At 43.8% G+C, this 13747-nt stretch overlaps 1 protein-coding gene across 6 annotated transcripts in view; it reads right to left on the reverse strand.

Annotated features, from left to right (window-relative positions):
* Window positions 1–339: 339 nt before the first annotated feature.
* Window positions 340–13747, reverse strand: part of BEND7 (BEN domain containing 7) — a 49158-nt gene continuing 35750 nt past the window's right edge. For 4 of the 6 annotated variants that reach the window (XM_040595126.1, XM_040595125.1, XM_040595120.1 and 1 more), the window contains 2 exons: window positions 7097–7147; window positions 340–2283 (listed from right to left, as the gene is read on the reverse strand). In XM_040595126.1, coding sequence (XP_040451060.1) covers window positions 2222–2283; window positions 7097–7147 — 113 coding nt within the window. In that variant the 3' untranslated portion in view covers window positions 340–2221. Of the gene's footprint in view, window positions 2284–7092; window positions 7148–10511; window positions 10858–13747 lie in introns of those variants that run through there. The other 2 variants (XR_005828013.1, XM_040595124.1) reach the window with 2 other exon arrangements.

A 13747-nucleotide genomic window follows, 5' to 3' on the forward strand; every position in this document is an offset into this window, starting at 1 on the left:
TTGCAGCTACTCCAAATTATGCGTATTGGTTTGTCCTTCCTGTGTGTTGTTTCCATAGAAGCAGAGCTTAACCTTTTAAGTGTAGATTATAAAGGCACCTAATTCAATTAAAATTAGTCTTCAAGCATATCAGCACTTAATACTCAAGAGTTATTATGTGATTGGATATAGACATTGTCGTGATTGGCAGGCAGCATGGTTTCCATCTGAGACAGCCAGAAAAATGGTATCATGGTGGTAAGTTTTGGCGTCTTCCTATACATTTCTCTACGTAGTCCACTAACGGCTAGGTAAGTCCTCTGAAGTGGGGGAGCCCAGCACAGAACACAGGAACACACATGCAATTAAAGTTATTTATTGTAGGTTTTCTTTTCTGAACTGACAAAGAGAGTTTCCCAGAGATCGATAACACAACACAATGTTATACACCATTTCACAACTAGTCCCTTGTCGCTTTATTAAGAACATAGTAATTTAAAAATATCTAAATATTTACATATTAATAAAACATATATACAGAAGATTGAGACATTTTTACCTAAATATGGAATGATTTTTTTTTTCTCTCTAATAAACACTATAAAAAGATTTCTGAAGAAATTCTGAACAGCAGTCACAGTAAGTAAACACAAATGCAATCTTCTGAATTTACAAAATGCTGATTCCATTGCTGAAGGGTTACGATACGTACACGACGGACCAGTGTCCCCTGCCCAGTGCAGGGGACCCCAAGCCACAAAGGAAGGAAAGACTCAAAATTTAAGGTTTGCAGTGCACATTCGATCTATTCCACAGTTTCAGAGAGAAAACGGTCATTCCCAAAAGTCCACGGCAGGTGGGTGGGGAAAGGCTGGGAGCCTGGTTCTCAGGTGCCGAGAGAACAAACCGCTCCTGCTGGCTTTAGTCTTACTGGTGGGCATTCGGCAACATCTGAGAAACAGGCTTTAGGACTGTTTAAAAAAAGAGATCAACTGTTTTGAAAGCCATCCCACTCTGTAATAGCACTTCTGTTGAGACACTCAAAAGGCCAAATAGTTTTAAAAACAAACAAATCATCTAAAATATACAGAGGGAAAGGAAACGTAATGGTAACGGCTCTAGCAAGCTTTCTGTCGAATTGCAGAAAGATGCTCAGACTACCTGGTGATCGATAGATGTTGTAGGTAAGACCTTCTAGATTTTTTCACGCCATTTTTAAAGTGAATTTAGTGCTGATGAAAGGTGCAGAAGTAAAGGTTTGCATGGAGGGCCACGTACAATTTTACCTTAGCCCTGACCTGAAAGGACCGACCCTTTCAACGTCTAAGAGGGTAGTGCAATTTCTTGATCGATTCACTCATCTTAACTGCTGAAATATCAATAGAGGGCCAGTGAAAAAGTGAGTTTTGTTTTTTTTTTAAATAGGTGAATATTTTCACCAAGGACAGTGGTTGAAAAATCACAGTGTGCAGACCCTCCTCCTGGAAATCAGCAAACTAATAGGTTTTGAGATTGAGGTGGTAGGGCAGGCTGCAGGGGGAAGCGAGTGGAGAATGACCACCTCCAGCAATCTGCACTAGAAAGATGCTCCAGAGCCATCCCAATAGGAGCACGTAGGGGAAATTGTTTGAGGAATGGCTTCTCCTTGCTATAATTAGGAAACCGGGCACTGCTGGGAGGAATCCTGCGCTTTATTTCCTGCTAAATCCAGCTGTGCATGACCAGGCATTGGTACACAGCAGCCACAAAAGGAAAAGTGGGTCTGCAGAAACAAAGAGCTTCACCGAGTCAAATGCTCATCGAGCCCCTGGGGTTTGTGATGGAGAGAAATGCCACCAAGGTCCCCGGGGACAGGGCGGGTCACCCAGCTGTGCATATTCACCTCTGCGTGGCTCAAGATGAAACACTGCTGGAAAGCATACAATCACGTGGAAAAATACAATCATGGAAGAAAAACAAATGCAAGAAAATGTCTTCAGAGTGGATACCCTGCAAATTAAATAATGCATTGAATACAGAGGGAAATCATCTTTAATTAAGATGAAGAACAGTGAAGCAATCTGGTGGTTTCGTTATTTGAGGTTACATGGAAAATACATGAAACAACATAAAGTCGAAGGGAAAACTGTATGAATGTCCATGTCTTGCGGTACACTGAAGTTCTTGCACCGATCTTGTGGGAAAATGATTCAAGGGAGAAGAAGTTTCTATCCGCTCAGAACGCTGATGCAGAATGTGAAATTCAAGATGAAAAATCTAGGTTTGTGTCTATCAGATGATCTGTTGTGGTGTCGAAAAGGTTACCTGAAGGAAGACAGTTTGAAGAAATCAGTTCAAAAATACAAACATTTAAGAAATCAGTAACCTGCAAAAAAAAAAACCCAAACCAACCCAAAACAATTAAAACGATGGAAATTACATATTTCCATTCTAACTTTTTTGTGATGAGGCTGAACTGCTGGTGTGTGTGCAGGCAGTGGCTGCTAAACTCCATTTACAGTAGAGCTCAACTGGATAAAGAAAAGCAAATTAAGTAATTTTTTTAAATTTGCCAGCAAAGTTTTTCACACAACATACAGTGCACCCCACTTCAGATGTAAAGAGCTGCATTTGACTTAGGCACAAACTACACTGTGATGCTCACCCCTTTGAAGTTATGGTTCTGAAGAAATGAAAAAAGCACCACATGAATTTTAAACCTACAGTACATACTGTGGGATCTTCTTTGGAAAAAAAACAACTAACCACCCCACCACTCCACAGCAGTCTAAATGCATACGGGAGGATATATATATATTTATTTATATATATATAAAAAACATATAAAAAGGTGCACAGTATGATTATAACCCATCTTTCTTAAAGCACTTTAAGAACGTGCTTTTTCTAAACAGAACAATGAAAGATGGACAGAAGAATTACAACGAGAACGCTAAGAACACAGGGCAAATAGGAGACAGACATCAATCAGCCTGAGAGGCAAATACGACCCAATGAAAAGGGAAGACTCATACAATCATGCATTGAAAGGATAAAGATTTGTATTACAATAAAGGATTTATATTTAAGGTTTCGAAAAGATTTTTTTTTTTGAAGTTTCATTTTCTTGAAAATGTATTTCAAGAGAAAAGGAGACAACCTATATAGAATTGGATCGTTGCTGTTTTCTTATCATCTGTTTTTTTGCTAAGAGATTGCTCTCATCTTTTCACAAAGCTGTATCACCTCTGGACCTGACGACTGGGTTGTTAGTGTTTCGGCTTCTTCTAGGGATATCAAAATTTTTTCTCATCTTGAAATTAACCCCAGTGTGGAGAAACGATAGAAAATCTCAGCACAGCTGTGGTCCAAAGCATGGCTTTAAGGAGGGCTCTCTCACGGTCCAGGGCTGTATATATCTTTCAAACCCAATTTTCAAGACAAGGATTCAAGAAAAGGGTGTTGCAGCTGGCTGACACTTATTTCCACTTGCAGAACTTAGGGTTATGCCTTCCTCTGGTTTTTCTTTTAAAACACAAAATCCAGGTGCTTCATGTAAATCGTAGGCAAAAATAAGTGTTTTTGTAACAGCAACTTAGCCAGAAAAACTCCCAAAGATGTCACATCTACATCTTGATAAAGACCTATCTCACACCTTCCAGGTGCCTGTATCACCAAGGAACTGATCAGTCTTTCCACTCAGTTCAAGATAATTACCACTGGAGCTGCCCGATCTGTCTCAGCTCAGCTCTGGACACAGCCTCCAGCTTTTGCTAGGTGCAAAAGCTGGAACTGTGGAAGACCAAGCTTTGGTAACATTTTCTAAAGACAATTCTTCTAGTATTTTCTTGAGATTTATCTGTCAATGCACCAAAGTTCCCAGCAAGTTTAATTGTCACAGTTCTTCCAATTTACTTTAAACACCCTTCAATCAACAGCTTTTAAAGCAAAGGCCCTCTTAGCATTGAGGGCAATTTTAAAATGGGAGCATGATTTCTGCTCAGAAGTGCTAAAATATAATTGGGCAAAAATGTCTTCCTTAGTTTTATGAGGATACATCAGTTCCATTTTTCTACAAGGCTTTTGAGTTCCAAAAGAGGGCTTTGAAAACAAAACATCCCCTGCTTTCCTCAAAGTCCAGGACTGTGCTTACCGTGGACACAGCGGGAGCAGGTTCAAACCTGGCTGTAGGCACCTACGCCAACCAACCGTGCTCAGCGCCCAGTCCTGCCAGCACCAGAGGAGAGACACCTCCAAACACAACCTTAACTGATCTGAACCTTCTCCCACCAGTGATGAGGAGCTGAGAGCAGCCACACTTCTGATGGAGGTGTCTCAAACAAAGTGCCAGCCACAGGCCGTGATCCAAAGATGCATGTCAGCATCACCAGTCCACGCATACCCTGATCTTGCTCCTAACATCGCCGGTGTCACAGGCACAACTGACTGAGCAGGAAAGGCAGAAACAAGGCATCTGAGTTTTCCCTTGCTTTTTGGCACCAACACTTAACTGCTGATTCAAATCGTTCACTCTGGGTGCTTTTGCTTTGAAAATTTGTTCAATTCAAAAATTTAAAAAGACCAAGAGAGCAACCACCTGATGTCTGTCATAGATAGCTTCCATACTCGACCTCTTCTCCCCACACAATCTCCTGCAAGACCCCCCCATCTCAAGCAATCTGATTCAGTCTGGTTTTACTCTGCCAACACACCAGGTTAACCACTGGTCACAGAATCATTTAGGCTGGACAAGACCCTTAAGACCATCTAGTCCAATTGTTAACCCAGCACTGCCAAGCCCACCACTAACCTATGTCCTTAAGGGCCATGTCAACATGTCTTTTCAATCTCTCCAGGGATGGTGACTCAAGCCCTTCCCTGGGCAGCCTGTTCCAGGACGTGACAACCCTTTTGGTGAAGAAATTTTTTCTTGTGTCCAATCTAAACCTCACCTGGCGCAGCTTGAGGCCGTGATTTAGCTGATACTAGCTGTCACCTGCAACCGAGGCCCATTGCGCAGGCACTGTATAAACCCGCAGTCAGGGGGACTCCTCCCCAAAGGTTTTTCAAGCTAAACAGAGAAGACAGGCTGAATAAATCGCATGAAAGCTCTCTTTAAAGAACCTGTCAGAAATACCCCTTTATAAAACTAGTCGTACTAAGACAGGGAAACGCTTCTGTAAAAGTTGTATCCCACCTCTTTTGCTACACTTCTTGATAGAAAGCATCTGTAGTTTGGTTCTCTGTCATAATTACTGTCATTATACTGTCTGTATATCACTTTAAATCATTTGCTTCCAAGAACACTATGATATTACATGGATACGTACTATAAAGAGGCACTCACACACATCTAATAATGGGTGTGAGTCAAACTCTTGGCTTACAGCCTGTGAGCATCACCTCCCCCACCAACGCAAACTGCAGTGTGGTTTATTTAGGCATCCTTCCACAGATAGTACAAAGAAGTATACATTGCAAACAGGTATTTCGGCTCAAAAACTGCATGCATGGATGCTCAAAGGTGTACCAGCAAGCAGACCGCAATGGTGATCTGCTGTGGAGTGGAAAGGGAGTTGTCCCTACCACAACCATCTCAGCACACCGCTTCCAACAATGATGTACAATGCAAGTAGCAACTACAGAAACTGTGCTCAAAGAAAAGCACAGCAATCCGATAATTCTGCTCCTTAATACAATTAATTATCAATGAAAAGATAACACTACGTCACATTAGCAACCTTTATGAGTGTCCTCTTGCAACGGAATTGCTGCCCTCCCTGATAAAAGAAACGAACAGGATGTCACTTGGAAGAGACCTTTCAAACCAGAGCTTCCTGCATCTATTATCACAACCGTACCCTGAAACATCATCCAGTGGCTGGCCAAGAAAGCAGCACAGCAGCTCCCAGCCAGCGCGTGCTCCCAGCCCCCACTGGGTCCATGCCAGAACAAGACTATAGCTGCTTGTCCTCCCAACTGCTTCGCTGGTCCTATTCCTTAGTAACTGCACGTGCTCCGACAGCGGGATTTCAACAACAGCGCTCCACGGCTGGCATCTGCTGCGCCGGCACACAGCAGCGGTGTGTGCAAGCTCCTTCTCCGGCCCTTACGCAAGAGAGACTGGGAAGCCCTTGCACAACAGACAGATGCTGCAATGGTACTAGTGTTCTCCCATCCACCCCATAGCCTCCAGATACTGTGCCACATGCTCAGCAACCCAGCATCAGCCCCATCCTGTTCTTCAGAGCAACAGCATTGGTGATCCACAACCACCCTCTGCTGTTGCACCTTAGGTATATGATAAAAAGGCACCATAATCCACGACCTTATTTGTCTGCTCAAGACCTTCCCTCCCGTTGAATTGGCTTTGGGGATAACAGCCAGCATCTTGGTGAAATGACAGGGAAACGACTGCACTGCAGGGGAATGACCACCTCCCCAGACTCTGGCCCTGCTGGATTTTCAGAGGATGGCAGCTCAGCTCCTGCCACCAAGGCACCTATTGATGGACTGACTCTTAATGACAGGGTGCTTCAAATTTCAGTCTCAGCCTGAACATGCTTTCAAGACCATGTTCAACAGGGTGCCAAAAATCTTATTTCCTAGTCCCCACAGCTGCATTGCTAAGCTGCTGTTCAGCAACTGTCAGGCTTTTAAGGCAGGGTGGCTGCACTTACAGAAAAAGTAAACCAGCACTTAACTAGCATGTGAGGATCCCTGCAATCCTCTTGTGGACCCAAGATATTATTGCTAACTTTGGACAACTGAACAGATGCTATGATACAATTTGTTGTGTTTGCCCCTACCAATAGCGCCATTAAGGATTCAAAAAAAGTCCCAGAAAAAACAGGGATGAGCACAATTCCCTATCTGGCATAAGAAGGGTAACTTACTGGCCTTATTAGCTTAGCTGCTACCATGAACCTTGAGGTTTTATGAATATGAAATAGAGGGGAAAATTGTGAGATTCTGATGCACTTGCTTTTTAGTACAGGCCATTCAAAACTTAAGATAACTGGGTCCTGTGTGCAATTACCTGACTGTATATGGCACACCAGGATTATTGAAAACTGCTTCTGTGCCATAAATAAACAAATGCACATTGGAAGCTGATAAAAATTTTAATGCATTTTACCTGTTTGTAGTAGAGAAATGTCCGGCTTCTCATCACAGTCAGTTGCCTCTGCTGATTACAAATATAAACAAGAAATCTCATTACTTTTACTGAACACAGGAATGCGATTAAAAAGCTACATACTGTAGAGTGATTTTGCATTTTCTATCTACTTTCCTCAGCTGCAATTTGCTATTGCTCAGTTAAAAACTCACTGCTTGGAGGAAAAGGTCATACAATAAAAATGCAAACTTAGAAGAGGGAGTTGGGTATTAAGCAGCAGTTGTGCCAGCAAGGCGATGGAGTAACACTTGCTCTTTTTAAGGTATCAGGATATCCGCATGATAAAAGGAGTTGCAATCATTTGATAAAATCAGCTAGGAAAAGCCCCCAGCAGGCCTGGGAGGAAGAGCCTCTCAAGCTGGTACCCCACCCTCCGCCAGCTGCCATCCGCTGCCACCGCCGCCGGGGAAAAGCTGAATACCTGCATCTCTGCACCCAAATTCTCATCACCACAGGCAAGCTCGTTTTGCGGGGGACAGATTTACGAGCGTAAAATGTCTTCAAAGATGCAGGTGGGCACCCAGTGTAATTTAAAAAGCACAGAAGCACACAGGTACACAGGCCATTACCGTGTATGCACACACACGTGCTTTCAACCCACAGCTTATGCAAGATCATTTGACTCAATTTAGCCCACGGTGAAGGAAGGCCAAAAGCCTAATTTGTTCATCTCGTATTTGCCACAGGCCAAGGGTATGCGCTGATAAATAAAAGATAAATGGCTAATTTGGCTCAGCAGATGTGCAGTGACTTGTCAGGCTGCAGTACCCTGCAGTGTGCATGTGAACCTCGAGTAAGTTACAGGTGAGTAACAGGAAATCGGTGCCTAACCTCACAAGCCCTATTCAAAATCTTACTACCTTTGTCTTCTGGCACTTCAGCATGATATTTAAGGCCTTTACAACACAATGAGATCTTTGAGAGCACTTTAGCAAACTCGGTGTGGTCATAAAGGACCAGCCCATTACATTGTTCAGAGTCACTGTGGTGGACATACATCTGCTCACGTTCATTCACTGCATGATATCCATAGGGACCAAACCCAATCAAGGTTACAGATGCACTGAGCAACTTAGTTCAGCTCCCACTTGAAACGAGGCTGACTGTCCTTGTCATCTTCATCATGGCTCTACACATGAGGATATTGAGTTCTTGCCTTTACGATGATATGTAAGAAGAACCCAGCTCCTGATCTACATTAGTTTCCTCACATAGATCCATCACCCTTGGCTATCTGTCCCTGGACCAAGAGGCTGCTCCACCTCCCACGTGCGTGGATGTCAGTTTAGTTTTTAGCTATATACTCTCTACTCAGTTCTGCGAAATTAACTGAATTAAAGAAAACAGAAACAAACTAACCCCCCTAGCACTAAGCAGCTTTCCTCCCACAGAAGGTTCAGATGCAAAGCCCTGACAAGTACACAGCACAGACCTGCAAGTGACCCTTTGCCTTGACTCATTTACTTTTTTCCACTTTCTGTGAGAAGGTGGCACACTGACCAGAAACAAATCAAGTGCTCGCCACAGGTTACTGCAAAAATTTTGAATTTTGGAAGGACCGGGGGGCACAGTAAATGGGAATAGGTTACCTAGGCTGGTTTGAACCTGGACCAGGACACCCAGTGGTGGAAGGACTGGATGTCCAAGGGAGGAGACAGCGCGGCAAAATGAGCAGCTGAGAAACAGCCGCCAGGATACACACACCTTAAAAAGTCTGGAGTGACAGTCTGAGGCTAGCCTCTAGTTACATCATGAAGAACTACCTGCACCAAGCGATTCAGCAGCGCAGCTACTCAGCATACAAGAGACAAAGCTGTAACCGGCCCCTTGGGTTGCAGGGACCCAAACTATGAACACAGGGGAAGCCAGATCTGAGTGCTGGCCATGGGCTGGAACGTTCTCCTTCTAGCCATACCAGGGCTGGTGCCAGCTGGGCTGCCCACTCAAGCAACAGGTTTTCTGGAAATCTGAGCCACAACTCTAGAAGTAGGTCTAGAGATGTAGTTACCTTCCTCCCTAACGGTTGTTCTTACACCTGGCTAAAACTGAACTCTGAGGAAGGCAGTAATACAAAAAGAAACGAACGGGAGCTAGGAAGGACCTCGCTTTCAGAAGACTTGAGTCTCCAACTTTGCAGAAGCAGCTCAGTAACAAAGCTACCTGGTCATTTTATTCTGGTGCAAGACTGACAGATGAGGTTCCAGCTCTCCACCAATTGTTCCAATCCTGTTCCTCATGCCAGCACAAACGTTTATATGGTCACCAAGATCAGATCTAGTTAAAAACTGACAACATTGCCACATGAATGCTTGTGCCAGAGCCAGAAAGGGAGTGGGAGCATGGCAGATGCCCGGAGAGCCTACTCACTCTTCTCAGTAGCTGCCTGAATTTGTTTTATGAAACTGGATGTGTAACCGCAGCTCCAGGTGAAGTATGACACAAAAACATGACAAACACCTTGCCCTCCTAACACGGATGTAAACCCCACCAGCTTCTCACATGTCATTCCAAGCAGGAAAGAAAGTTTGCCTTCAACAACCGCACCCAGAGACTGCCAGCCGAACTACTCGTCTTGAGCCAGCCTGCAAGCCAGGGCAAGAAGGAACAGATCCTGCTGTGGGAATCTGGAGCCTCTTTTCTGTCCTGTGCTTAGATAGAGCTCAGTAGCTCTTGCAAAACAATCCTGGTAGTCGTTTCCTTAGAATTTCCCACCCACCTCCCAAAAAAATATTGTTTAGCCTCTGATGCACATGTTTGTCTGTTGAGTGCACACCTGTTGGTTTGCTCCTTGGACAGCAGTACAGGTATGCTTAGGGCTGGGAAGATGAATGCAGCGGTTACTCATTTCAGTCTTGCTGTCTTTGTCTAAGACAGTGGCCACAAAAGCACCACACCACATGTTGGACTTGCATCCTACATCTTTCCTTACCCTGTGTGTATTGCAAAGCAAACAAACAACCTGATTTCTTGTGCTGCGTAGATATTGTATCAAAAATGAACCAGGGAAATCAGAAGGATGAACAGAAACAAAAAGCAAAAAACCTGTCATAGGGAACAATGGGAGCAGCAGTCTGAACACAGATGTGGGAGAAAAGGCATATTTCCAGAAAAAAGGTAAGCATTTTTTCTTCTTTCGTTCCCACTGCTTTACACTGCAACAAGGTAATGTTAATTTTGAACAACAATTCAAGGATGAAGCGTCACAGCATGTAATTTTTTTAAATTAATCCTGCCTGAAAAATTTCAGCATGTTTTCTAACACTGCCGTATTTTCCTTTATGGAGTAAGACAATCAAAAGCCTCCACGTTACGCACAAGGCAACCACTCTGCATGAACAACTCTTACCCTGTGTGCTTCGGGAGTATTACTCACCCAGGATCAGCTTTCCTGTCGATGCAATGGACAGCTGCCACAGAATCATGGCTTACAGGCTCTTCAAAACATAAAAAGGGAGGAAGAACTTCCTGCAAGAGATGTGTGGCCCCTGACCTACCGCTTATTAATGGATGGAGAGTTTAGTAATCAAAAGGCTTCGGATGCTATGTCTGGCACAGAGGTGACATGAACAGCGAGTCGGTTCCTTCTGATTTTGCCTGTTTCAAGATCTCTGCGCTAATGGTCGATTGTCTCCCTCTGTGCTGCCGCTGGCAAGGCCACCAGCCATCTACTCATATTCTCTTTTGTAGGGTGAAGAGACCACACCATGGGAAACCCACCGCTGTAAATTACAAGACAATTTGCATTGTAATTCATGCTGCTTTAAGAGAGGAAATCTATGCACATGCCTTTTCTTTTGACTTCTTCCCTTCTGGGGCCACTTTGCATCCCATGCCAGCAGCCAAAAACATTCAGCTTCTCTGCTGGGAGAAGACAGACCTGGCAGTATGAAGCCGTGCCCCAGTATGCCGTACTGTTAGCATGAAATGGGACCAGTAGTCAAGGCTGAGGAATATTATCATACTCTTTAATTTTAATTATAACATCTGTTTGTAACATTAACCTCGCAGTCTCTTCTCCCCTTCGTAACAGCCAACTTGTGAAATTTTGAAAAGATTGAACAAGGCCAATAAAAATTTAATGGCAGTGACAGCTTTATTCTCAGATCTAACAAATAAAAAAAACCTACCCAAGTCTCAGATCTCAGGCAATAATCTAAAAGAACTAAGAAAAAGCCAAAGCAAAATAAATAAATTAAAAAAAAAGAATATTTCCAGCTATGAAAAATATTGTCACTGAGTCAGAACTTAAATGAATTTTTATTTGGCTTAGGATAACAACCTTTCAAAATCTACACAGGGGAACTATTTTCTAGAAAGCAGAATTTTTAAGTGTTTTTTTGATTAGCTTTCCAAGTAGGGAGCTTTTCTATCCCTAATTCTAGGAGATGAGCCAAGCATGATAAATAAGGTTGAAGGTGGGCAGCTTCTATGATCCAGTGATCATGATTTCATTTAATTTGGAAACACTCAGGAGAGTATGCCCTTATAGAAAGGGGTATGAAAAGCAGATCCACCCCAGTTGTTTGCTGGAATTCTCTGAAATTATTAATATCACTGAAAGCTACAGCAGGATTTACGTTATCAGGCTGAAATAATGTTTCGCAGGATAAAGCAGAGAGGGCTGCTCAAGAATGCAGTGTCTTACTGACTGGTTTGAAATGAAAAACTAATCAAGAGGATGTACTAAATGGCTCAGGGGAAGGCAAGCAGGATGGAAAGCCTGCCCCTCCTCTCTTAAATATTTCTGCTGTTCAAATTTAGCCCAACTCAGTGGTGACTAAAAAGTTGTGTTGTGGCTTCTGTAAGACAAATGGATCATGCTAAGCTCTCTCCATATAAAGCCTGTGCGTCACGACAAACCAGAAACCAATGCAGATACATCAGTGCCACCAGGCAGCAGGGAGACACATTGGTTCAGAAGGTCTCAGGTGAATGTGGCTTACCACTGGCTCAGATTGTTCTTTGGGCACCTCAGTCTACACCCACAACTTAGCGGGCATTTTCAGTGAGCAAGTGGAGACAAAATGAGAAGCAAATGACCTGGGAGTACAGAGATGAGGACACTTGCTCTGGAGGGCTCAGCCTCTGCACCACCAGCCACGCATGGACTGGAAGAGCTCAAGAGCTCAGCTGGAAGAATGATGAGTCCCACATCCCAGTGGCTACAATTCCCATAGTTTTTGGATTCTTAAAAGCTAAGTTTCGCAAAGTGAAGTCCTGGGACACCTTCTCCACACAGCAGATCAAACCTCGCTCCACACCTGCCTATTTTGGTCTTTTCTAAGTTACCAACAGCTTTAACAGTTTTGGTACGGCTTCACAATGAATAGTTAAAATGTGCATAGTTCCCGTGCAACCAGTGTTATATCAGGATAAAGCTGCTGAGGGCTGTGAGACTATGCTAGCAAACATCAGAGCATCCTTCCCTCAGCCCTATCAACATCCCCAAGGTATCTGCTAACAGTCATCGTTGGAAACAAAATGTGAGACTAGATGGATCTGTCACCTGACCAGCTCTACATCCCTCATATCAAAAGCTCACCGTCGTAACACAGAAGTACTAACAAATCTTATTTCAACAAGATGAAGATGTTAGTGCAACCAGCTGTCTGCTCCTGCCTCTCTGCTGCTATCCACTGCTTTGCTGTCACAAAGGCTGTGGAAGATTCTCATCTGCTTCAGTGCAAGGCCAGGTTGGGTTCGCTTAAGCCACCAGAGGAGATGAGATGGAGGCAGACAGGAAGGTGCGGGTGGCCACAGTGGTGTGTTCAATCACTCCTGCTAGACTGAAAAGAGCATGTCTGCCTGTGGCCTTGTGTCAGAGAGAAACCAGTGCACTTCAGGGAATGGCCAGTAAACTAAACACCACCAAAAATAGAGCTTTTCTACCAGTCTAGGTAGTGTGTACGTTTTTTCAGCAAATCAACCCGAGGGGCTGCTAGGTACACTGCTGCTCACTACTCATCCACATACCACTTAATGAGTTACCTTCCCTCTGCAGGCAGGGACAGATATTGGAGTCTGTCTTATTCAGTCACACTATACTCAGCTTCACTTATTTTTCTGCATAGTCTTGCTAGTCTTGTCTCTAAAGACAATATCCTCTGCTTAGATTCTGCCATCCTGAGAAAGGACCAGAGATGGAGGTGGCCCCATTTGAAAGGCAAAAGCTGAAAGTCATTGTCATTTTAATTAATATCCTGCAGAGGCACGAAGAAAAGCAAATAAAAAAGGATGAAAGAAAATAAAAATCAAAACAAAATTAGGTCAATCCTCTTTCCCGAGGGATCTTCTGCAGACAGCCGAAGGACCCTCTGCTCCCCGCATCCCACACTGCACTCTTCACCTTATGGAAGCCTGGCATCCCACTTCCACCCCCCTGTCCTGGGGGGGTACAGGCAGCCTCGGGAGGGGCAGAAGCAGTTCTGTTGTACAACACCAGTAATCTGATGCTGTCTTTAACAAGATTATCTTGTATCCCTCTCTCTTCCCTCCCCCAACATGCACAAGAAACCTTTTCCATTGCTACTGGTTTTTTTCTTCTCTACTCAGGGAAGCTTATGCTATGAATAATCTGCACTTTTTTCCTCCCCCTGTGTTATTTCTGTC

This window comes from Falco naumanni, chromosome 5 (genome assembly GCF_017639655.2).
Source record: "Falco naumanni isolate bFalNau1 chromosome 5, bFalNau1.pat, whole genome shotgun sequence".
Lineage (NCBI taxonomy): Eukaryota > Metazoa > Chordata > Aves > Falconiformes > Falconidae > Falco > Falco naumanni.